Source organism: Trichosurus vulpecula, chromosome 2, assembly GCF_011100635.1.
Source record: "Trichosurus vulpecula isolate mTriVul1 chromosome 2, mTriVul1.pri, whole genome shotgun sequence".
Lineage (NCBI taxonomy): Eukaryota > Metazoa > Chordata > Mammalia > Diprotodontia > Phalangeridae > Trichosurus > Trichosurus vulpecula.
The window spans coordinates 226,514,189-226,538,247 of record NC_050574.1 but is presented as its reverse complement, the minus strand read 5'-3'; the positions used below and the strand labels follow the sequence as shown (position 1 = coordinate 226,538,247).

Here is a 24,059-nt window from a genome sequence, read left to right as displayed (position 1 = left end):
ACCCCAAATGAGTTCACGAAGAGTCAGACACAACTAAAGACAACTGAACAGCAACAAAAAATGTTTTCTTTCTCTTTGTTTCACCATGCTACACTGAGGCTTCTTCCAGAAGGCAGAAATGTGCTAGAAAGAGGTTATAAAGATGACAAAAATATCCACTTCAATAATAGTCTAAGGAGTTTATGAAGCAGTGTTATATACACTATGGTATTTTACAAAGTTTAGATTTAACCTGCTTCTGGTTTCAAAAAATCTTCCACCTTTTACTATTCACTCTGAGAAAGTGGCCTCCAAAAATCCTCCAAGACCAGCAGAGATCACAGGGGGACTGTGTATAGCATGAACATAAGCTGGCCTACTGACAGCAAGAGAGAAGCATAATCATAAATAAGTGAATCCTCCTCTCTAAATCAGCACAATACCGAGTTGTTACCCTTCCCCCCATCCCACTCCCAACCCAGTACAGGATCTCTAACAATTCAGACTGTAACTGTTTCCAATTCTAACATAACATAACTGAGTGTATAATGCTGTCCGTTTCATCTTGCTGATCACAGCCTAAAGTAATCGCTTCCCTTTCTGAGCAAGACTTGCCCCTTGATTGTAAGAACCAGACCAACCAAGAGCAGTTTTATGACTTTTCAAAGGTAAGAAAGGTCTTCAGTATAAGAACACTGTGACAGGAGAAATAATACGGTACACTGTATAGAAACTCAGCTGGTTATAATATGAAAAAATTGCAATAGAAAGATAATTTCAGCCTACAAACTACTCATACATACATGCCTTCCTAATCTGAGGGGGAGGGAGGAGGAAAGAAATCATCATTTCACTGATGTCAAATAAGAGTGTATGCATGGGAATATATGTGCGTGTGCATGTGTGTGTATACAAACATGTATATACATATATGTGTGTGTGCATGCATATATACACATGTATATATCAATATTGATACCTATATCTAGATCTATGATCCCTGTTAGTCTCTAGATTACCAGAGATCAGAGTGAATGGTAAATGTGTCAGCTGCTAGAGTAAAGGTATATGTAACACATACATATATTAACATACATATGCCACAGATTTTGTTTGAGAGATCAATGAGATGGTGATTTTTCCAAATTACTAAAAAATGTAGGCAATTATTTGTACCATGTAAGCAGATTATTTCTTTCATTATTTCCTCAGATTATGATTGACTGAGTTTAACATGTAATATATACTTAACATGTAACACATACATATATTACCATACAAGTTTATACAAAGAAGCATCCTCTCAATCTAATCACACGTTCTAACTATCCCCTCGGGAAGACATTTTACTACATTGTTTAACACTGTAGGAAAAAACCTCTGACATGATGGGGCATCCTGCAAACTTACCTCTGAGGTCACCGTTTTGGGTTCATTTGAATTCAGAATTGGAAGAAGTTCTGGAAGTGAATTCACTCTCCTCCGTGAACTTGGTTCTTGGATTTCCACTGAAGCTGTTATGGGAATGGGACGTAGTTTATCTCTGATGTTCTCCTGGAAAATAGAACCATCTAATAAGGATACTTACTATGAGGAAACAGTAACACACTTCTAAGGATTATTTTATTTTCGATTTAAGTATACTACTTTCAAATATCTGTACAAGCCACTGTAAAACCCCTCTTAAATTAAATAAGAATAACCCTCATGCAGTGCCTTGACCCTCCCTACTTACTTAATCTCTTAATCCCTCACCTGCAGCCAAAGTGTTCTATCCATGCACATTTTTTGCTTCTGCCCTTTCAGAGTCAAAGCATGAGAAGATTTAGGTTCGGAAGCTTGATTTGGAAAATGAACTCTTGATGATAATCCGGATTTCCTCCTCTGACTTTCAGCTTCAAGGGTGCCCACAATTGCTAAGGAAAATTCAACAAGTAAACAGATAGTATGAAATATCTATTGACTCAAAGCATATGCCGCTATAAGCATATTTTTAGTTCCTTTAAAATCCTTTCTTTTTGAACTTTGGTGGAAAAACTTTTTTTCCCATTTGCCAAGATGGAAAATCTTGTGGCTAACCTGTCACTCAATGTGGAAATGTGATTTTTTCCTATTTCCTACTAACAATTTATTTACACACTTAAAATCCAATGATTGATAAATTAATTTCAACTCAAACCACCTGAGGGCGCTCAAGAACAACCCAAAATTCCACCGCACTTTACTTTTGGTTAAGTTTGTGACTGACATGATTACAGCAAATCATGGAATTCTAGGGCTAAATAGAGGTCAAAGCTCTCTTCAAAAAGTAAAAATAATCCCATTGCGTTTAAGCAGGTGAATATCTAAAGCTATCAAGTAGTTGTCTTTTTTAAAAAAAAGATAAAAACAAAACAAGACAAAACCAAACCACTATAGTGATGTTGGCTGCATTTTCTTATGAAGAAGTTTTTTGAAGATGGGATTGACTTCTAAAAAGAATTAAAAGCTGGTTGCTATGTGGTCCTTTTATCAATGTTTCTATAATAATGAAAAGCCACTATAACCAAGTTTCCTACACACAGTAATTCTGAGCTAGATATTAATGTTACAAATCAATATTTGATCATCTCCATTTATGTAGCCTCTAAAATATAGAATCATAGAACTAGAGCTAGAAGATACCTCAGAGTTCACCTAGTCCACCCCCCTCATTCTACAGCTGATAAAACTGTGGTCCAGTTTTAAAACTGTGACTTGCCCAAGGTCACACAGATAACAAGCATCCGGCATGGGCTTTGAACCCAGACTGCCTCCTTAAATGATACAGATGGTTGAAGCAGCATTTAGGATTTAGCATTTAGACTTTAGGATGCATTTCCCACCCACCCTACCCCCAAACAGCAGATTTGTTCTATTATATTTCTTTGTTATGTTATATTATGTTTCTATACATGAGCTCAGATTCACTCAATACATGGTAACTGACCAGAAAGAGGAACAGATCAAAGGTAAGCTAGGTTTATTATCATTAATGTTAGTTATTATGGTTATTGGCACTGATAATACAAATCAACCACTTCACTGAAAGAAACTGAGACCTGGGAAAGTAAAGTGATTTGCCCAGGTTACACCATGAATCAGAGACAGGGAAGGAGGTTTTGAGGGGGAAAGGGGAACCACCTTTTGGCCCAAATGTCCTTATGGGATCATAAAACCACAGATTTTATGAAGAGACATCAGAAGCTATTTATTCTAACCCCCTAATTTTACAGATGAAGAAACTGAGGACCAGAGAAGTTAAACTGCCCAAGATCAGGGAGGATGTAAGCATCACAGGAGTGGGATTTTTAAACCTCAGCCCAATGACTCCAGCCAATGCTCTTTCTGCCATATTACGTGTTAAAAACATTAATGATAACTAGTTCTGTGTATTAGAACATACATATGAACATACACATACACGCACAACTCCCACAGCTATGTGGCTCTGTCCTTGTAACTGATACTATTTCTATACAGATAGGCAAGACCAAAATCTAGAGACACTGACATATTGTTTCAACAGTAGGCATTTCTGTGTCCATCTGAAGAATTCCTAAATGTCAGAGCTGCCAAATGGAATGCTCCCCATTTTAAGGCCCTCCACAATCTTGACATTTTCCATTTATCAGTGACCTGCAAACATTAAAATGAACTAGATGAAGGCTTACATGCTGAGTGCCCCTCAAAGCAAAAAGTCAGGAAGGGTTTGGGTGCATTAAAACCATTTATGTACCAAATTCTACTTTAACCCTTACTAACCCTCCAGACATTCACATCATCATAAAATATTTTCAGGCTGCCTCTGAACTGACCTTTTGAGAGCAAGCCAAGTAGAAGATTCATTAAAACTAAATAATGAGTATCTGTATAAGTGGATTACTACATTTAAGGCCTGTGCAATAAAAACTGCCTTGCCACACAACAGTTTATTTTTTTTTAATACAGGGAAGGGCAATCAAATATATTAATTTTTATAGCTTTGCAAACAATTTTCTAATTGACTTACAATATTTTTAATACTATGGAATTGCCATGAATAGCAAGTAATCTCTGAATATTCCCTGAAAAAGGTTAATATATGTACGTATCTTCAAATACAAAACACACAGATAAAAATAAATCTCTGTATTGCAGGCATTTGATAAATATTTGATTGAGAGACTAATCATACAAATGCAAGGTCCTGTATACAATTCATAAAATATGGTAAAACTTACCATACTTTATTTTTCCAAAGATAAAAAAAATGGTTCATTTCCAGGGAGGTAATAAGTGCTTTGAAGAATAGATCTCCATTTTACACAAAATATGATCTGAAAATTTCTCACTAGAATTCTAATGAAATTTAACAAGATTTCTCCTCATGGGATCATTCGTTTAGAATAAGAAGGGATCTCTGAGATTATCTGGTCCAACACTCCTTACAGATGATGAGGAAATGCCTCCTGCCCAAGGTGACACAGGCAGTAAATGAGAGAGTAAACAGATAGAATAAATGATTCAAAACCTAATCCTTGGATTCCAAACCAAGTGTTCTTTTAGTTTTTTGTTTTTTTTTTTTAAGTGGAGTGGGCTAACTTACCCCCAAGGAATAGCAGAGAATCAGTGATTTTTGAAATAAGTAAGTACAAAGTAATGCAGGTAGGTTGAAAAGAATCCCAGCTATGCTTGGGTAAGTTGCAGAATGTTCCTTGTACATGTGAGCTTAAGTTCTAGCAAGCAGGCTAAGAGAACACTGAGCAGTATTAAGGAGAGTATTACAAGTAAGACTAAAATCAAATCGGTACACTTCTTTTGCACAAAGTCACAGTGCACCTTGACCTGCAATACCAAATGCAAGACTCAAAAGATAATGAGAAAGACCTGAGAGAACTGGAGATAATCCAGAGAAAGGCAGTTGCCTTTCAAAGCAATTGGGAAAAGGCTCAAGCGAAATGAACAGAAGCCAAGGAAGGCTGCCTACTATCTTTACATGTTGTTTTCCCTATTAGCATGCAAACCTCTCAAAGGCAGGGATTGTTTCATTTTTGTCTTTGTATGCCCAGCACATAGTAGGTACTTCATAAATGCTTGCTGATCGACTCATTAATTCACCTGTATGGCTAGAGGCTAAGAAGGAACATATGATCAAAGTGTTATGTAATCTGGGACAATTTACATTAGGCAAACACAAATTTCACAAAAATCTAGAATGAACCAGAGGCCATCCCTTAGGCTTGAGAGGGGTAAATTTGAGGAAAAAGGAGGGGAGGAGAAGGGTACTGTTCTACACAATGGCCAGTAAATTCATCGAAATAAATTATCCTCTCTACTCCTTCCCCCAAAAGTAGTACAAGATAAAAAATGTAAGTGGATTTAAAATAATGGAGGGTAAGTACACAATAGGATTTGTTCTGGAAAACTAGAATATCCTATAGGTATATATCTAACCTTTTTGAGAGTGATGTATTAAAATGAGAACAGTCATGTCCCTGGTACCTCTATCAAATCAAGAGAAAGGATTAGACTGGACAAATCAGAAGTTGGACCCAGTACAAAAGTCCTTCTATGCTTATCTTTGCACCTTGGGGGTTTAAATACCCATTTAATTCAGCTTTAAACTCTGACATATTTGCCTCAACTATGAAGCAAACCAATGACATTACTCATTGGAAGTCTCCTAACAAATGCCATGTTACCACAAACACCTGTCTTTGCCTCACATGCTTCAAATAAAAAAGAAGCATACCACCATATTAAATCATGCACCAAATTCAGTAACTAAATGTACCATTAAAAAAGGAAACTTTCAACCTGGCATAAATTCTTCTAACATTTTACGAGCAAAAATTTACCATTAAGACTGTCAAACGCTTGTGGAAGAAGTCAACTTGGGTTATTTAAGGACACAGCCTATCTGCCCTTTTAATGGACGAGCAAGGAAAAGAATCAATGTTGTTTGTGTCCTTCAGGCCATGAGAGAGTGTGGGGCCAAGGGAGGAGACCCATAAGTAAGCCAGGGTGTTCTAAGGGGGGGAGCCAGAAGGAGGGTGGAATTGGTGAATCTACCAAACTCTAGCCAGTTCCAGAGAACATTGTTTGACCAGCGACAACCCCAAAGCCAGCTTTTCCACACACTAATTTTCACTAGAAACTGGGAGCACGGTTATAGGAACAGCTATTCTCCAAAGGATCCTGGTATAAACAGACTTTCTACAGTGAAGGTTTTCTCTATTCCTTGGTTCCAGGGTATGTGCTGTTATACTTTTTAAAGAAAGGGGGGGAACTAGGTATACTCATACAACAACAACAACAACAACAAACAATAATAATAATATGTATATAGCACTTTAAAAGTTTATAATATGATATAATACATATAAAGCACTTTATCATCACAATAACCCTGGGAAGTGGGTGTGATTATTCCCACTTTATAGATGAGGAAACTGAGGCCTACAGAAATTACTTGCCTAGGGTCACGCATCTAGAAGTGTCTGAGGCAGGATTTGAACTCAAAGGCTCCAGATGACAAGCCCTGTGCTTTATCTTACTATCCCCCTTTCACGGTCTGTAATAAAAAGCGCTTTACTCCTAAAATTTCTTTTGTTTGCCACAGTTCTATTTTTTCTAGAATTTTTGAAAATCTTTCAACTTTGAATAAATTTCTTTAAAAATTCTTAAAAATACATATATATACACATATATATACATATACATATATAGATATAGATATATATAAAAATAAACACACACACACAGGCTCATGTACTTACATATTGCAGGATTGTAATTACTGGGCTTGGCAGTGTATTCAAAACAGGCCTTGACCTTCAGGCTGTATGAAATCAAACAAATCTTTCTTAAATAATGTCTTATCGTGGCAGGATAAATCAATTAAAAACTTTAATTTTCACATATCCCCAAATTACTTTCTTTTCCAGAAGGATGACTCTTTAAAGCTATTTAAGAGAATAGTAACAGTAGCCCTTTGAAGTTTACAAAACACCTTATGAACATTACCTCATTTTATCCTCACAATAGCCCTGAAGGGTAGGTGTTCATATTATCCCTACAGAGGCAGACAGAGGTTAAAGTGACTTGCCCAGGGTCACACAGCTAATAAGTGTCTGAAGCAGAATTTGAAGTCAGGTGTTCCTGGCTCTAGGCCCAGTGCTATATCCATGGTACCACCCAGCTACCTCTAAAACTCTGAGAAGCAGGTACTATTAATTAACTTTCCTCCTTTCACAATTGAGGAAAGTCAGGCAAAAAAGGATTAAGGCATTTTCCCAGAGCCACACAGCTTGTAACCATCTGAGGCAGGATTTGAACTCAGGTCTATCCTGGCTCCAGGTCCAGGGCTCTATCCACTGCTCCACCTAAGGATAACATAAGATTTCTTCTTTCCATGCCCCAGCACATCTTGCTTATGGAATTTTGAGGAATGTTGTCATTGCAGTATCCAAGAATGCAAATAAAGGGAATTAAAATTCACAGGGTAATGCAACATAGCATGCACACACACACACACACACACACACACGCACATGCACACGCGCACACACGCACGCACACAAATACAAAGTCAGTCTGGCAGACAGCGCTGACCCTTCCCAAAGTAGGAAGAAGCAGACAGAGGCAGCCCACAGCATACAACTATCCATCTCACCATATGCCACTAGGTGCATCGCAGGCCATTTTCTGTCTCAGATCAATTCTGTTTGGTGTTACTGTGATTGTTTTCACGATGTTGATCACAGGTCGAGATCTGGAAGGGAGGAAGAAACAAGAGAACCCATTTAGAATTCTGCTGGTCTCTCCCTTGAACTTCCTCCTTGAACAGCTTTGCCGTGTGAAGGTAAGGTGTACAGAGCAGAGATGTTTGGAATCCCAAGACTTAGAACCTACAGAAACCTTAGACGTCACAGAACCCACTCCCCATATTTTACAGGTGAAGATCCTGAGGCCCGGGCAGGCTAAGTGACTTACCTTAAATCACCCAAGTACTAAGTAGAAGAGCCAGATCTTGAACTCAGGTCTTCTGACTCCAAATCTAGTTTTCTTTTTATTATACAAAAAAGTTGGTAAAGTGATAGCCTGCGGCTAAAAAAATGAGTGTGGGCTGGATGTGACCCACAGGCTATGGTTCCCCGATTTTTTTCCATGCAGTCTCTCTCTGTCTGATGGATCAAGAATGTGTTAGAAGTGTTAAAAGCAATTTAAGTCGATAATAGGAATTTTGGCCTCAAGAATCTTGATTTCTTGAAAAAGAAAAGAAACTAACTTCTCCAGCAAATCATTCTAACAGCTGTTCTTTCTGAGCTCTGATATCACACAGAGTGGATGCCAACTCTGTACTGATCTATCAGTATTTTCCCATTTTCATCCTTTTCAAGACATAAACAGATGTCCGTGTTTCTCTCTTTTGTGCTTAGCACGATTTTTATTCTTCTGCCCTTTCTAGTCCTCCAGAGGAAGACTGGAATCCATGTCACAAGAAGGGATCTACAATTAGCACAGCAGGGAAGACAACACAGCTGAGCCGTGGAGATGGCGAGGGAACAGGTGCGTTGACTGTGACAGCCTAGCGTACCAGCCTGGAGATGAGGTCCTGAGGTGTGGGTGGCTGTTCGCTCCCCCAGACTACACAACCATTCTTTCTCTTCATCACTGCTGGTGTCTGCCACTCACCACCCCCGTGGCCACTTCTAATCACAGCCACCGCCGTCACTGCCCTCCTCCCTCCATTCTTCTTCTCTCTTTCCAGTCTTTTTTGTCTTTTCTCCCTCTTCTCCAGATGTGTTCCTTAGTTGCCAAGTGCTCAGGGAGGGGCTGCTTCTTCACTTGTAAAATAATTAGGGTGTGTGTGTGTGTGTGTGTGTCCACCCACTTCCAGCTCTAAAGCCATTCTGGAAGCTGAGAGTTCTGGGAAGCTATTTTCTGTATAACCAATGTTTTCCACTACATTTCCCTAAAAATATTCTTTAATTCAGAAAATGTACTAATTTTTTAAGTGTTCTTTCCCCAAATTCATCTAAAATGACTCAGGTTTTACTACAGACCTCTACTAAAGCACTTCTGACACCTGAGCACGGTAAGGAGCTGGCCCTGGGTTCTCAAAGGCAAGGTGAGTAGAGCACATTCCAGCATGCTTCAGACAGAGGATAGGTAACTGCCCAACAACAGGCATTGACAAAGTGCCTCCTATATGGCAGGCACCATGTTAAGTTCTGAGGATACAAAGAAAGGCAAAAACACATTCTCTGCCCTCAAGGAGCTAATATTCCAATGGAAGGGACTAGGAAAAGTATTTCACATAAAGTGGAATTTGAACTGAGTCTTTTAGTAAGTTAGGGAAGCCCAGAGACAGAGGCAAGCAGAGAGAGCATTCCAGACATGGGGGAAGCCAGGAAAAAGATGGTAAGAGTCAGGAGACAGAATGCTAGATGGGACAGCAAGTCCAGCGTCACCAGAACAGAGGTTACGTGTAGAGGTGGGGGAAAGGGGGTAAAACACAAAAATCCTGGAAAGGTAGGAAAGGGTCAGGTTAGGAAGGGAGGTAAAAGTCAAACATAGGATGAAACGTATTTGACTATAGCAATAATGGGGAGCCACTGGAGTTTATTGACTGTTTCTTGTTTAACAATCAGCCTAGGCTCATTTACTAGGCTTGGCCACAACAGTTCTCTATGACCATCTTCCACAGGGGTTCTTAACCTGAGGGTCTATGGATAGATTTTGAGAAGTCCATGATTTTGGATGAGGGAAAAAGGTTTCTTTATTTTTGTTGTTTTTCAGTCGTTTTTCAGTTTTGTCCAACTTTTCACAACCCCATTTGGGTTTTTCTTGGCAAAAATACTGAGTGGTTTTCCATTTCCTTTTCCATCTCATTTTATAGATGGGGAAACTGAGACATACAGGTGTAAGTGACTTACCCAAGATCACACAGCAAGTGTCTAAGGCCAGATTTGAACTGATGAGTCTTCCTGACTCCATGTCTGGCACTCTATCCACTGCACCTCTAACTGACACTTGGTATTTTCTTCAACTATTGAAATACATTGTTCTGAGAAGAGGTCGATTGGCTTCAGGGTCTAGGACACACAAAAAGCTTATGAACCTCTGGTTCTACTAATTTACAAATGGACTAGGAGCTCATCCGTGGAGTGTGTTTCCATGCTAATGAAACAGCAGATTGCTGAAGTACTGCAACATTTACTGTATTGGAAAATTGTTTTTTGGTTTTTCTTTAAAACCTAAATAACTCTCAAAAACCAAATATCTTCAAAATTAATTTTTTAAAAATTGCCTTTGCAGCAAGCTTTTGAAATTTCAATCTAAATTATAAATGTCATTAAAAATGTCAATTTGTATGATTAAAGACACACATGTACCTGAAAATTGACACTGAATCTGAGAGTGAACCAACAGCAACATCAGGATAGGAATTCTTATCAAGGTCCATATTTCCAGCAATTGAGTAGCCAAAGTATCGAGATTTACCCTCAAGAACCTAAAACGAGAAGGTGAACAGAATATTAGATTATTCAAATGAACTTTTTAGTCATGTTTTGAAAAAGAAATACAAAATTTCTTTCGGCACATGTTCCTTTAAAGTTCATCTACAAGCACCCCCAATTTATATTCCTAAAGTTCAAGTATTTTAGTTCATCCAAGGCTTCCAATTTATGTTGCGTCTACACAGGAGAAGTGTGTAATTATCTGATTAGCTTGTTCCATGTACAAAGCTAATCTGGATAATTCAATTTTTTTAAAAAGCTCTCATTTTCCTTAATAGCAGTTTTGAGGGCTTGAACCATCCAGGTAATTGCAATAATTCTCCACTTCATTCCACCTTGGTGGATAGAAGCCGAAATACGCATTTAGCATGGCTGTGGAAGGAAATCCTGGATAAGAGGGTTACTTTGTAAAATACAGAAAGGCTGTATAGTCAAACTATTCCTCATTTGGGATTATTTTTATCTCTGTTTGTTTATAATATTTTAAAATTAAAATAAATAGGTCATGGAGTTTGTCTCCACAAGCAAATTTCTCAGATGTTTCCCCATGCTAAAGATTAAAAAAAAAATCAATGTAGACGTAAGAATTTCATATTGTGGCACAAAACCAAACTGGAAATATGTGGTCAACAATATTGAATCACCTGTGTTGGTTTCGTATTTATTCCACTTGGAGAGCCATGATAGATAAAAACCTTCCCGAAATCATCATAAGGTGCTCCAACTGCAATATCTGTTGAAGACGTAACAATTTGACAGGCATTTATTTAGACGTCCAAAAGTCACAAACCAGCATTTTTATAAGATTTTAGACATACTAATTACTGGAAGTCATTTAGACCATTAACATTTTGTCATCCATTGTCTCACCTGGGTATCCATCTTGATTAACATCACCGATGTTTTCCACTGCAATGCCAAACATAGAATCTTTGGTTCCATTAAGACGAATTGGCTTGACATTATTCCATTTGCCTTGTTGATTAATGTAGACATACACAGCACCTCCAACTTCTCCATCTCTATCAAAATACTGTGGTGCTCCAATAACTATATCCTGCCAGCTTCAAATAAGAGGAAGAATTTTACACAATTAGGTCAAAGTGCTTGAAAGTTTAAGGGTATAAGGCTCCTACTCATATTGCTGAAATGCATAGTTGGTTTGTCATCACCAACACAGAGGTGAGTCCAAAATCACTCTAGTCATCAAATATTGAAGACTCTATCTGGAAGAAATGGTGTGTCAAAGAAGTACTTTTGGTTCAAGGGAAGCAGGAAATCATCCTATTTTGATCCATAGTTAAGAATCTGACCCAATTTTTGAGATATTTGAAAAGGTGGATGGTGTATAGGATAGGAAATTTTGGTCCTGGGTTAACTCTCATACCAAGTCTCTTCATGATGTCTCAATCCATGTGGGAGAGGATTTAGGAGTCTTGGTTTGATCAAAACTCCCTGAGGATTGCACCCCAAATGATAGAAAGGATGTAAATGCTAACTAGACTAGATATTTTCCTTTCGAAGTCTTTAACATCCCTAGAAATCACCAATAGTTCTTATCATTTATTTTTTCTTTTATTTAGGTACCAGGAATATATGGATAGGGAGGGGATGGAAAGGCTAGGAGAAGGTGGTGGTTGTGGAAATTCCAATGCCATAAGCTTTTCCTATAATAAGGAACTTATGTGATAGTTGTGAATCTCCATTTTGCTTTCCTAGGTTTTTCACTGGACTGAGGCCTGGACATAACTCACCATCTTGGGAGTCCCAGAGTAAATCAATCAAATCAGCAAGTCCCTAGTATGTGCCAGGAACTGACTCAAACACAACGAATGCAACAATTCCTACTTACAAGAAGCTTCCATTCTAAAGAATAAGATGAAGACACATCTAAAGCACATACGTGATAAATATAAATTGTTTAGTTGTTTCAATCATGTCTGACTCTTTGTGACCCCCATTTGGGGTTTTCTTGGCAGAGATGCTGGAGTGGTTTGCCATTTCCTTCTCCAGATCATTTTATAGAGGAGTAAACTGAGGCAAACAAGGTGAAGTGATCTGCCTGGGGTCACATGGCTAGTAAGTATCTGAGGTCATATTTGAACTCAAGAAGATGACTGGTCTTCCTGACTCCAGGCCCAGGATTTTATCCACTGCACTACCTGGCTGCTCCATAAATACAAACAAAAATTGTTAAATACAAGGTAATTTAAAAGGGAAGGAACTAGCAATAGGCCCTAGGGTGGTTGAGGGGAAAGATCCAAAAAGGCTTCATGGAGAAGGTAGCATTTGGGCTATATCTTGAAAAAAGGCTTCTATGAGGTGAAGTTGAGGGAATGCATTATTATGAGGAAAGGACTGAATGTGGGAAACTGATGGAGAACTCCATCAGGGGAGAGTCAGGGGAAAGGACGGGGCTGGATATATATGTGTCTGAGAGTCATCTGCATACGAGCTCATGAGGCTTCCAAGAGAGGTAGTGTAGAGGGAGAAGAGAAGAAGGCCAAAGAACAGAAGAACCCAGGAGATGTGAGATGGAGAATAAAGTGTGAGGGAGAGAAGGGGAGCCAGTGGGAAACTACAGAGTCCAAGAAAGGAAGGAATGTTCAATGAGGTTGGAAAGATTGGTTAGAGCCCAAATCAAGGCAAACAGAAGAGTTTTTATTTAACCCAGAGGCAATAGGTAGTGGCTAGGGTTAAGTGAATAAAAAAATGATGTGGCTAGACCTGTGGTAAAGGAAAATCGGTTTGACAGCTACATGCAAGAGTGACTGGAGTTGTTAAAGGCATGAGCTAGAGAGATCAATCGAAAGGCTGTTGTACTAGTCCAGGTGAGGGATGATGAGGGCCCGAACTAATAAGGGAGAAACATAAATGAGTTCAGTTTTGGGGAGAAGGATAAGGTCTGAAAAGCTGATAGGATTTGGCATTAAAAGAGCATTGGCAACTTTGGAGAAAAACATTTCAGTTGCATTATAAGGTTAAAAACCAGACTGCAAAGCCTTGGGAAGTGAGTGCCAGGTGTTCAAATGCTTAATGATTGTCTTTTGATTTGAATTTTTTAAAAAAATTGTATTTTAGCACTATGATAGGCTTGGAGGATTCAGAGAGATATATGACACACGCCTTGCCCTCCATGGATCTAAAATCCAGTTGATGAGATAGTCAATATTCATGGAATGACAAATATGATAACAAACTTTTTTTCTTTTCCTCTTTGTAAATAGTATTTTATTTTTTCCAATTACATGTAAAGATAAGTTTTCAACATTCATGTTTTATAAGATTTTGAGTTCCAAATTTTTTTCTCCTTCCCCTCTCCCCTCCTTAAGATGGCAAGCAATCTGATATAGGTTATACGTGTGAATCATATAAACATATTTCCACATTAGTCATATTGTGAAAGAAGAAACAGAACAAAAGTGAAAAGCCATAAAAAACAACAAAAAAAGTGAAAATAGTATGCTTCGATCTGCATTCAGACTCCACAGTTCTTTCTCTGGATATGGATAGCATGAGTCCTTTGGAATTGTCCTGGATCACAATAGACCTTTTTATGTAATTACGATGTACATGGCACTGTACTAGGTACTCAGAATATAAAGACAAAAATCAAGCAGTCTCTACCCTTAAGGAACTAAAATGCCTTGAAACTGAACTCATCTTTCTCTCAAACCGTCTGCTGTTCCAAAATTCGCTATTTCTGTCAAAGGCAACACCATCCTTCCAGCCTCCCAGGTTTGTAACGCCAGCATAATCGTCAACACGGCACTCTTTCGCATCCCACATATCCAATAAACTGCCAACTCTTGTCATTTCTATCTTCACAACACCTCTTGTATCTGATTCCTTCTCTCTACTCACATAAGCTACCACTTTAGTTCAGGACCTTATCACTTCTCACCTGAATTATCATACTAGCCTCCTAACTGGTCTGCTGGCCTCAAGTTTCCCACAACTCCCATCTACTCTATACACTACTGCCAAAATACAGTCATCCCTTCCACACTGTGACTTTCCCCACTGTGGTTTTGATATATCATGGTTGGCATAAAAAATTAAATGGGAATTTGGGAGGAGTTTTGTGAAAACAGTAGATGACACGTGAAGGCCAGCATCATCAGATGATACAGGAAAAAAATTTAGAAACTCAGAAATGTGTAAAATATATGTATAGAATTGTATAATATCAACACACCATAAAAGAAAAAGAAAAAATTCAGACTTCTGAAGGGAGGACCAAAAAATTTTACATGGATTTTCCAGATCATTGGGGTCCCATGTCCCTAACCCCTATGATGTGGAAGAGATAACTGCCAAACTAGCCCTCTCTCTGTCCCTCACGTGTGACTATCCATCTTCCACTTCTGTATCTTTGCTGTCTTGCAGGCCTGGAACACACTCCTTCAGCTCCCTTTTCCTTCAAGGCCCAGCTCAAGCACCATAGCCTTTCCTGATCCCTCCTTGCCCTGCCTCACCCCCAAACTGGTAGGTACCTTCCCTCCCAAACTACCTTTTATTTAAATACTTTGTGTTTATCCCTTTTATGCCAGGCTGAGGAATTGGTACTGAATCCCAGGGTCATTTAAAGCTTTTACACAGGGGAGTATCATGTCAGGCCTGTGCTTGAAGCAGTTTATTTTTGTAGATGTGTGAAGAGTGATTTAAAAGGAGAGAGATCAGAGGCAAGGACATCAATTAGGAAGTTATTATAATAGTATGGGCTTAGTGTGAGAGAGGCCTGAATGAGGGTGGTGGTCTTGTTAAATGGAGAGAAGGGGATGGATGTGAAATGTGTGACAGGACTGATAGAACTTGGCAAATGACTGAATGTGTGGGGTAAAGCAGAGTCAAGGATGAACCTGCATGCCCAACAGGATGGTGGTAATCTCAACAAAAATAGGAGTTTGAGAGAGGGACAGACAGGTTTTCAGAGTGTAAAGATAGATAACGAGTTCTATTTTGGATATGTTAAATTTGAGATGCCAACAGTACACTCTCACAGAGATGTCCAGCAGCACAAGATAAATATGAATCTTAGGTACCACAACATTAAGTAATACAGATCACAGGTACCGCTAGGGTTAGGTTAGGTCAAAAGCAAGTTCAAGATAGTTGTACACTGAAATGGGATTCTCCATATGGATGAGAGTCCACATCTAAGGTGGCCTGAGTGCTGAAAGCCTGTGCACACTATTCTTCCCCTTCTCCATTCCAAACCCTCCTTTCCCCAGAGTATTCTGGGATATTCCAACTGCTGCTTATGAACAACCAATCCAGTGTCATAGAATATGTGCAAAGGCTAACATGTTGAATTACTTTGAAGTTTTTTAGTTTTATTTACTTTAAAAAAAATCAAACAGCAGTGCAAGTTAAAAGATCATTAGAAAATTAGGCAGGTCTAGAACATATTGGGGTCAGTCAGTATTTAATACAAAAACCGTATTGTAAAACACAAACGAATGTGATGAGGCTCACAGTTATCATATGCATTTTCTCCAAATAACAGAAATAATGAAGAAAATATGGCAGCTTAGTAAAAATTTGTCAGCAGAACTAAGAAAATCCTTAACAGAAAAAACAAAACAAAAAAATCTACGTGCAAAGTTATCTTTGAGTCCTAAGACCCAGTAAGCAATGAATGCTTTTCAATATAAAAGCAGGAACAAAATAATGAGTTGGTTCTATTGAGAAATCCTTACCCATCTTTGTTGAGGTCCACTACTGCCACATCATAGCCAAATGAAGAGGCCAGCCCTTCTCCTTCAAACATATGCTCAGTAAAAAGATGTGCAGATTTCATGTCTCTCTTTAGGAGAACCACAGCTCCACTATGGTTGGCTCTTGGTGCACCAGACACAAAAGTGATATCATCTTTAGAGATAATACTTTTTCCTGAGTCCAGTGAAAAACCTAGGAAAGCATGAGAGAGACACACAACATCACAACAACTTTCTATTACAGGAAAGGCTTATGTCACTAACATTTCCACTATTACCGCCTCCTCCCTGCCCCACCCCTAACCCCATCTATTTTGTCTCGTAAATGAACTACAGAGGCAAGAACTTTGGCATCCAAGTAAAAGAAAAAACTAAATGATAAGAACTATCAGTGCTTTCTAGGCATATTAAAGACTTCAAAAAGAAAATATCTACTCTGGTTAGCATTTATGTAGCACGAAGCATTTGTACAGTTTATAATGTAATTAAGTTCATTTTAATGATGATAACTGGGATAAGTCCAACACTTGGGTTATAGGATATGCTATAACATAATAGAGGACATCTTGGTGTATACACACAGAGGGCGTGATTTGACTTTCAGCAGAGCTGAATCCATGCACTATGTTGGGTTTTACCATTCCACATTGTATAATGCTATGATAAGATTTTGATACGTTGATACATCTTCTGTACTCAATCTATTCTGTAATCAGTCAAAAGAGAAATCTTTAATACACAATAGATAGCACATAGATGTTTCAAAGAGATTTGGTTCTTGGTCATGGACATGCAAAAGAAAGGCATGATGTGATGCTGATGAGGTTATGTAATATTTGAGAAGCTGAATGATGGAAAATGCTATCCAGAGAAAGAACTATGGAGTCCGAATGCAGATCAAAGCATACTATTTTCCCTTTTTTTTTGATTCTTCTTTTACAACATGTCTAATGTGGAAATATGTTTAACATGATTGCACATGTATAATCTTTATCAGATTGCTTGTTCTCTTGGGGAGGGGTGAAGAGAGAAAGAAAAATTTGAAATTCAAAAATATTATAAAAATGATTGTTGAAAACTATCTTTATATTTAATTAGAAAAAAATAAAATACTATTAAAAATAAAATGTAATGTTAAGAAAATTGGAGAAGTTGGTATCAACAACAGAGATGAATAAGTTGTAATTTCTCATCGAAATTTTTAGACGACCTGCACCTAATTATTTCAGATTATTTGCTAGAGCCTATTAATGGAATGCAAGTATTAAAACACATATATGTCTGTATGTGCATGCACATATATATATGTATATACAGGCATACACATATACATGTGTGTAAATATGTATTTTGTGCATATATACCTACATAGATGTGTTTATGTTTGTATATATGTAGGCGTGTATATGTACACATATACATATGTGTGTTTGTGTGTGTGTTGTTGAGGAGGGGAAGTGATCTGGTCAGGTCTAAGGCATAAATGCCAATACTGAACCATTCAAACTGAGAAATGAATCCTATACAGAAGCACAGCAAATGCAAAAAAGTATCAGTTTAGCCTCTTTATTTTCTTTAACTTGTGGAAACTTTCACCACTACTGTTCCAATTCTCAAATCAGGAGCTGACTTTAAAATATGTCATATAAGAAAGCTACGGGAAGTTTTGACTGGAATGTTCCATTACCAATCCATCTCTGAAAGTGGTTCAAGGGCTGAATCCTTGCTATCAAATGCTTTTTTATTGATGGTTTTATTTGAAATGGAGTGAGACTTTAAAAAAAAATGCTGACATGTAAATCAAGGTGGATTTATTAAAAAAAAATGACAAAGACAATTTACTTGTCATCATCTCCAGGGTCACAGACCTAGGTAGCTATTCATCATCACATCAGGAGATTTGTCGACCCTTACACTGGGGGGCTGTGTTTTGTAAACAAACTGGTCAGGATCTGTATAGGAAACACTGGTCAAAAAGAGAAGGCCTGTATACACACAAGGGGGAGAAATCAAAGAAAAAGCAATTATGTTTGGTAAACAGGGTAATAACTGTGGTGTTTCTCTTTAGATAACCGAAGATACGACAGCAGCCAACAGACTCTGAGGGGTCACCCCCTCAGACCTCAGGTACCTATTCCTTCATTCACAAGAAATAATAACCAAGAAAGTGCTTCAATCAAGCAAAAAATCTACAGACAGGCAAAAAAAACATAACCAAAAGTGATGAGTTTGTTTCCTTGTTCTACTGTTGAAGACCTGATACCAAGCAAGGAAAAAAGTAATAAGAACTATCACTATCCCCTAATTTCCAGGGATATCAAAGACTTCAAAAGAAAAATATCTAGTCTGTTTAGCATTTACATAGCTTGAATCATAAAGTATTTATTCAGCTTATAACAATAGGCTCATTTTCATGATGGCATTGGAATGAGTGTAACACTAGGGTTCTAAGCAACGCCGTAATGAGAGCCATACATAACATATGCATCCTTTTGTATGCACAAGATGGCATGATTTGACTTTCAGCAGAGCTGAATCTATGTAGGTTGAGTTTTTCCATTCCATGCAATGATTATTCATTCAAAAGGAGGAAAAAGCAGTGTGATAGAGAGGTGCAAATATTTAGAAATGACAGTAAACCTGCGGTCAAAACATGTAGGGGAACATAAGCTCCTTGAGGGCAGGGGTTGTTTTTACTTTTTCTTTGTATTCTCATTATTTAGCACAGTGCCTGGCATAGAAAATCCTTTATATAGGCTTGATTGATTGATTAATAAATGTTAGCTGTTTTACTGAACTAAAAGCTAAAAAAAAGGTCAATTTTGGCCAACACACTTAGTGTTTCCCAGGTTGCATAGATTTCCAAATAAAAGTGACTTTAGAAATAAAAGGTAGGGGAGGGTCTTTTAGAACACACTCAAATACCAAGTTTGTGTTCTAACATCAATGTTTAACTTGGAAAGTATTAGGAGTGTGGGCATGATTCATAATGGGAAGAAGCACAAACCATTTATAGCAGCCTTCCTTTTCTGTCCCATTGTCAATCAATGCAGAGATACAAAATGGCGACCTCATACATTTCAAAGTCTTGAATTCACGTCAGCAGTGGCCCTCGATGCTCCCACAGTTCCTACTTTTAAGGCATTTTCACTTCATCTTCATCTTCATCAATTCTTTCTTTGACCATCTTCCACTTGATTTGTCTTCTGCCTTTCCTTGCTCCTTAACTCAGTCTTTTAGTTGTGAATAAACAGTGCCTTCAGGACAGTCACTTTATTTCTCCTTTCCACTTTGTAATTCCTTACTGGATATGCCATACATCTATAAAGCTAAAGCTAAAAATCTTTATAGAAGGTAGTTTTCTAAAATTTCAGGCCATAATTAATTTTCTTCTTCAAGCTTCCTTATTTGCAGTAGGATCATAGGACTGAATTGGTAGGACCTCAGGTATCATCTGGTCCGACCTCTTCATTTTACAGGTAAGAAAACAAAAGCCAAAGGTGCTAACAGGAGTTGTCCACAGTCACGCCTATACCAAGTAGTAAAGCCAAGATTCAGTCTCAAATCTTCTCATGCCAAACCCAGTGTTATTTCTATTATACCAAGGAGGACTTTTTATCAGTTCTACCCAAGTACTTTCTATTCTTTGTTTGAGACAAAGTCCTCGGCTTAGTTTTGGATGGTTGATTTTTTTTCTTGTTTTTCCCATGAAAACCACTGTTCTTCATGTCAACTTACACCAAGAATTGGAGGTTTTTAAATCCTATTTATAATTTCCATAGTGCACTTGAGTAATTTAAAATAGCCATTAGTAACACTGAGAAGCCTTAGGCATTAAGAGATTGACACTTAATCACCATTTTTAAAGTCCTCATCATAGCTCCAGCAGTTAAGTTCAAGCTAGAAACTAAATGTCACAAGCCAGGACCCAGCTGGCCAGGTTCTACTTACCTTTTAGAGAATGATTCCAAATCACAAAATAAGAAATACAAGGCCTTTACCATTCCATTTAGTACTGCCAAACATAATGAAACTCTTAAGAATACTTTCATAAAAGAAGTTTGTTAGAGAGGGTTAAAACTCCACATGAAATTTCATATCTGGTTATCTTTTTTTTTTTCATTTCAGTATGGCCTATGGTTCAATACCACCAGTGAATATGATGCCTTCCTTCTATGTACAAAACAGAGGGCCACATCCCATACCAAGGAATTTCAGAGAGGGCACCAGTTTGGGTAGAAACTAGCATTATTATTCTCTTTAGGTAATTTCAAGTCAGGTAGAATTCCATTGCCAAGCCAAAACAGGTGCAGACAGGTACCTTTCACTCTGGCTTTTTATTAGGCAGAATCTAACGAATCCCGGAGTTCCAAGTTTCCAAGATTGGGGGAATGAAGCTTTAGAAAGAGGAACACAGGACTGTCATATAGCAACAAACTGGTCTGCAAATGTTTGCCATCTATACTTATTCCTACCTAAATAACTGTTAGCCGGAACAGGAACTAGACTCTCATCATGGTCAGTCTCACCACCAACTTCATATGGCCCATCTTCAAAGATATTCATGTCAAAAAAAGTGTTATTCTTTTGCTCTGCACGAACAATTCCTGAAGGAATGAAATGGCAAAAACAAAAAAGGGAATGAAGATAAAACTGAAAGAAAATAAATGGTTCCTAATACATTTTCCATGTGGTCACTGAAGATAAATGAGCAGAGTTGAAAGGAGAGTAAGAAGTGCGATAGAATAATGATGAAGTGGATCATAATAACTAGCGTGAAAAGAATATTACTGTCATCCATGTAGATTCTGAAGAGTCAAGAAAATTGAGATTGTGATAATTTAAAAAAAATAGATGCCTTGAATCTTAATGAAATCTCTATGTCATGAAACTAGATGAAAACATGATGTTTGCCATAAACACTGTAGAATATATGTATGTATATGAGAAATTGAAAAAACTTCCTCATAAGGAAACCAAAACCAATTTAGTTTCTTTACTGTGGTGTTAAAAGTCAAAATTTGTTTTTAATCCCTTAAGAGAAAGACGTAACCAAGTTATGACTTTTAAAAACCATATACATTTAATTTTAAAAATAGAATTTCATATCATACACTCAAGCACTCTGCTGCTCCTGAGAAAAACAAAAACAAAACAAAAAAGCCCCAGAAAGAAAACTAAACTCCAAGCCCATCCTATCTCTGCTCTCACGTCAAGGCTTATAGTAACAAGAGCTGACAGTTACCCAGTGCTTTATGGTTTAGAATTGCTTTATCTTCATCTTACTCCTGTGATGTAGGAAGGACAGATATCATTATGACCATTTCACAGTTGAAGAAAATGAGGTCAAAGAAATTAAGGGACTTGCTCAAGGTGACCTGGCGAGAATGCGGCACAGCTGGGGCACCAAGCCAAGGCTGCTGCCTTCCAATCCCCTGCTGCTTCTGAAACACCCCCTGCTGTCAGTGCAGCCTTTTCTACAAAAAGTAAAAGAACCATCCTCTTGTAGTTATTAGCAATAATTCCTCTTTGTTCAAGAGAAATCATTTAAAATCTCTAAATACCATTTCAACATGGTCAGAGCCATGTGGCAGGCGCAGGAGGCATGTTGAGAGATTACACCTTTTGTCAAGGAGTCCAGTGGGCAAATTAAGTAAAAATGCAATTATGAAATTTCTCAGAGGGCAGTATTCATGAGAACCCTTTTTAACAGGAATAAAATCCTGAAAAGGCTCAAAAGAAAGAAGGAAACTTTAAAAGCTATTTTTTCCTAGGAAAATAAAATTCTTCTTATTATTTTTTTTTAATCAGGGAAGTTTCTTCTTGCCATGAGTTAGAAGAAAGCCAGCCATTCATTTGTTTTCTACATTTTTGATGTCTGATAAGATTATTTTTATTATGCCAGTAAAAGTTTTTAATATTACTCTCAATTAATAACTCTGGATCAAACTACCTGACTGCCTCCCTGTCTCCCCAAACCATGCTTTTCCTTGCAGTGATGATCTCAGCGTCTCCTATTTCAACTGATATCAACGGAACTGACTGCCTTTCCTCATTGTAGGCATATGACATCCTACGAAAAGATGCAACCAAAGAAACATCCACTACAACAAAGCTTTATGCATTCACCTGTCACTCCTAACTTTTCTTGATGCTTACAGATAATGATTTGAAGAAGAAAACATTCACCTCCTGTTAAGACTCCTGTTAACAGGAACAGATATCAAACTTGATAGTAGTAACCATACAGTCACATTGCAAAGAAAATTATTATTTCCACGTATTACCTATTTGCCTACATATGATAGGTACATATTAAAAACAGCAAATTAAAAAAAGAAATAAAGATGAACTTAAGAAAATTAAGACTTTGAGGAGGAATGTAAATGTGGCATTATAAACCTTTCCCTTTAAATCATGGAATTTAGAGGTAAGAAAAAAATTAGGATATTTCGTTTTAACCTACTCTTGCTTCTTCTATACTATACTCTTCAGGGAGGGGGTCTCGTTCATCCTTCTTAGTCTAGTTTAGACATTCTGAAGGATCAACTTTTTAAAATAGTGTAGTAATATTTTTACTCTTTTATTTCCATCTGCCCCTTGCATCTGCATAAATAAAACTACTCCCTTGTTCAGTCTTCTCTCGTGTAGCTATAGACTGCTAAAATCTGTCCTTTATTAGATGCTTAAAACTATTGGAGATTTTTGACGTTGTTTTCCTCCAAAAACACGATCCTACTGAAAATCCTTAGTATTATTTTTTAAAAAATTTCTCCATTTGTTATCTAGTAATAAAGTACTCTTAGAAAAACTTAATCCTCACTCCAGGGGTCACGGCAGTAATTAAAATACTTTGAATCCTCAAAATTAGTTTTTATAGATAATGACCATTTCAGCTTCAAGACATGGTGTTTCTTGCCCAAAATTAAATCTAGAAAAGTCAAAATTCTTTGGCAAAAGTAAAAACTCTCACTAAATATATATACATACATATATACATATAAATATATATAATACCTACACAAATACACATATACATGCATACAGATATAGATATTGATATAGATATGTTTTCCTACCTTTTCCCTATCTTACTATATCTCATCATTTATTTCCAATTCAATACTGGTTAAAAGAAACTTCTTTTTTATAGATAATTGTGTATTTTGTGAAAAGGATACACAGGTTCCAGCCACCCACAGTTTCTCCCATAGGTCTCAGGAGAAGAATAATGTCTGTCTGCAAGGAGACAGGTTCTCTTACCTTTCCAATTATAAGTGCCCGGGGCTCCAAAAACAATGTAATGGAAATCTTTAGTAAAAGTTGCAGATACACCTTGCTGACAGGAGCCAAATTTCTCATGGCCTCTCAAACGGCCATCACAAAAACTCCAATCTCCTCCATCCATGTCATCTTCAATGGTAAGAGACTGACTCAACACATAGCACCTCCCAATTATGTCCCTCGATTCCTGCTTGGTGTTAACATGCTGCCTTCTCTCATACCGATGGGCACACGTCTGTGAGGCGTAGGAGATAAAAGTACAATTTAGTCTGTAAAAACAGTTCATAGCTGCAAGCTTTGGAGAGGGTTGACTGCACGGGGACAACAAAAGAACAACAACAAAGAGTTAACTCCATGACTTTTAATAATTCATTCATCATTTTAGGATCTGATCAAAAGGCATCCCCTCATTGCTTGGTGAGATGACAATTAGCTAACTTCTAGCTAGCCAAGGAGAAATTCCAAGTGCAACTGTTAGATGCTAATTTCCAAAATGCAAAGAAGAAATGGCAAATACTTCAATTTATTACAAAAATTTATAAAAACTGAG

At 37.6% G+C, this 24,059-nt stretch overlaps 1 protein-coding gene across 2 annotated transcripts in view; it reads right to left on the bottom strand.

The window, feature by feature from the left end:
• ITGA6 (integrin subunit alpha 6) overlaps positions 1–24,059 on the bottom strand; it is a 98,943-nt gene that overhangs the window by 15,873 nt on the left and 59,011 nt on the right. For both annotated transcript variants that reach the window (XM_036745458.1, XM_036745457.1), the window contains exons 4-13: positions 23,489–23,744; positions 20,701–20,832; positions 16,208–16,418; positions 11,376–11,569; positions 11,150–11,238; positions 10,380–10,498; positions 7,655–7,753; positions 6,759–6,820; positions 1,735–1,895; positions 1,390–1,533 (exon numbers count right to left, since the gene is read on the bottom strand). In XM_036745458.1, coding sequence (XP_036601353.1) covers positions 1,390–1,533; positions 1,735–1,895; positions 6,759–6,820; positions 7,655–7,753; positions 10,380–10,498; positions 11,150–11,238; positions 11,376–11,569; positions 16,208–16,418; positions 20,701–20,832; positions 23,489–23,744 — 1,467 coding nt within the window. The remainder of the gene's footprint in view (positions 1–1,389; positions 1,534–1,734; positions 1,896–6,758; positions 6,821–7,654; positions 7,754–10,379; positions 10,499–11,149; positions 11,239–11,375; positions 11,570–16,207; positions 16,419–20,700; positions 20,833–23,488; positions 23,745–24,059) is intronic.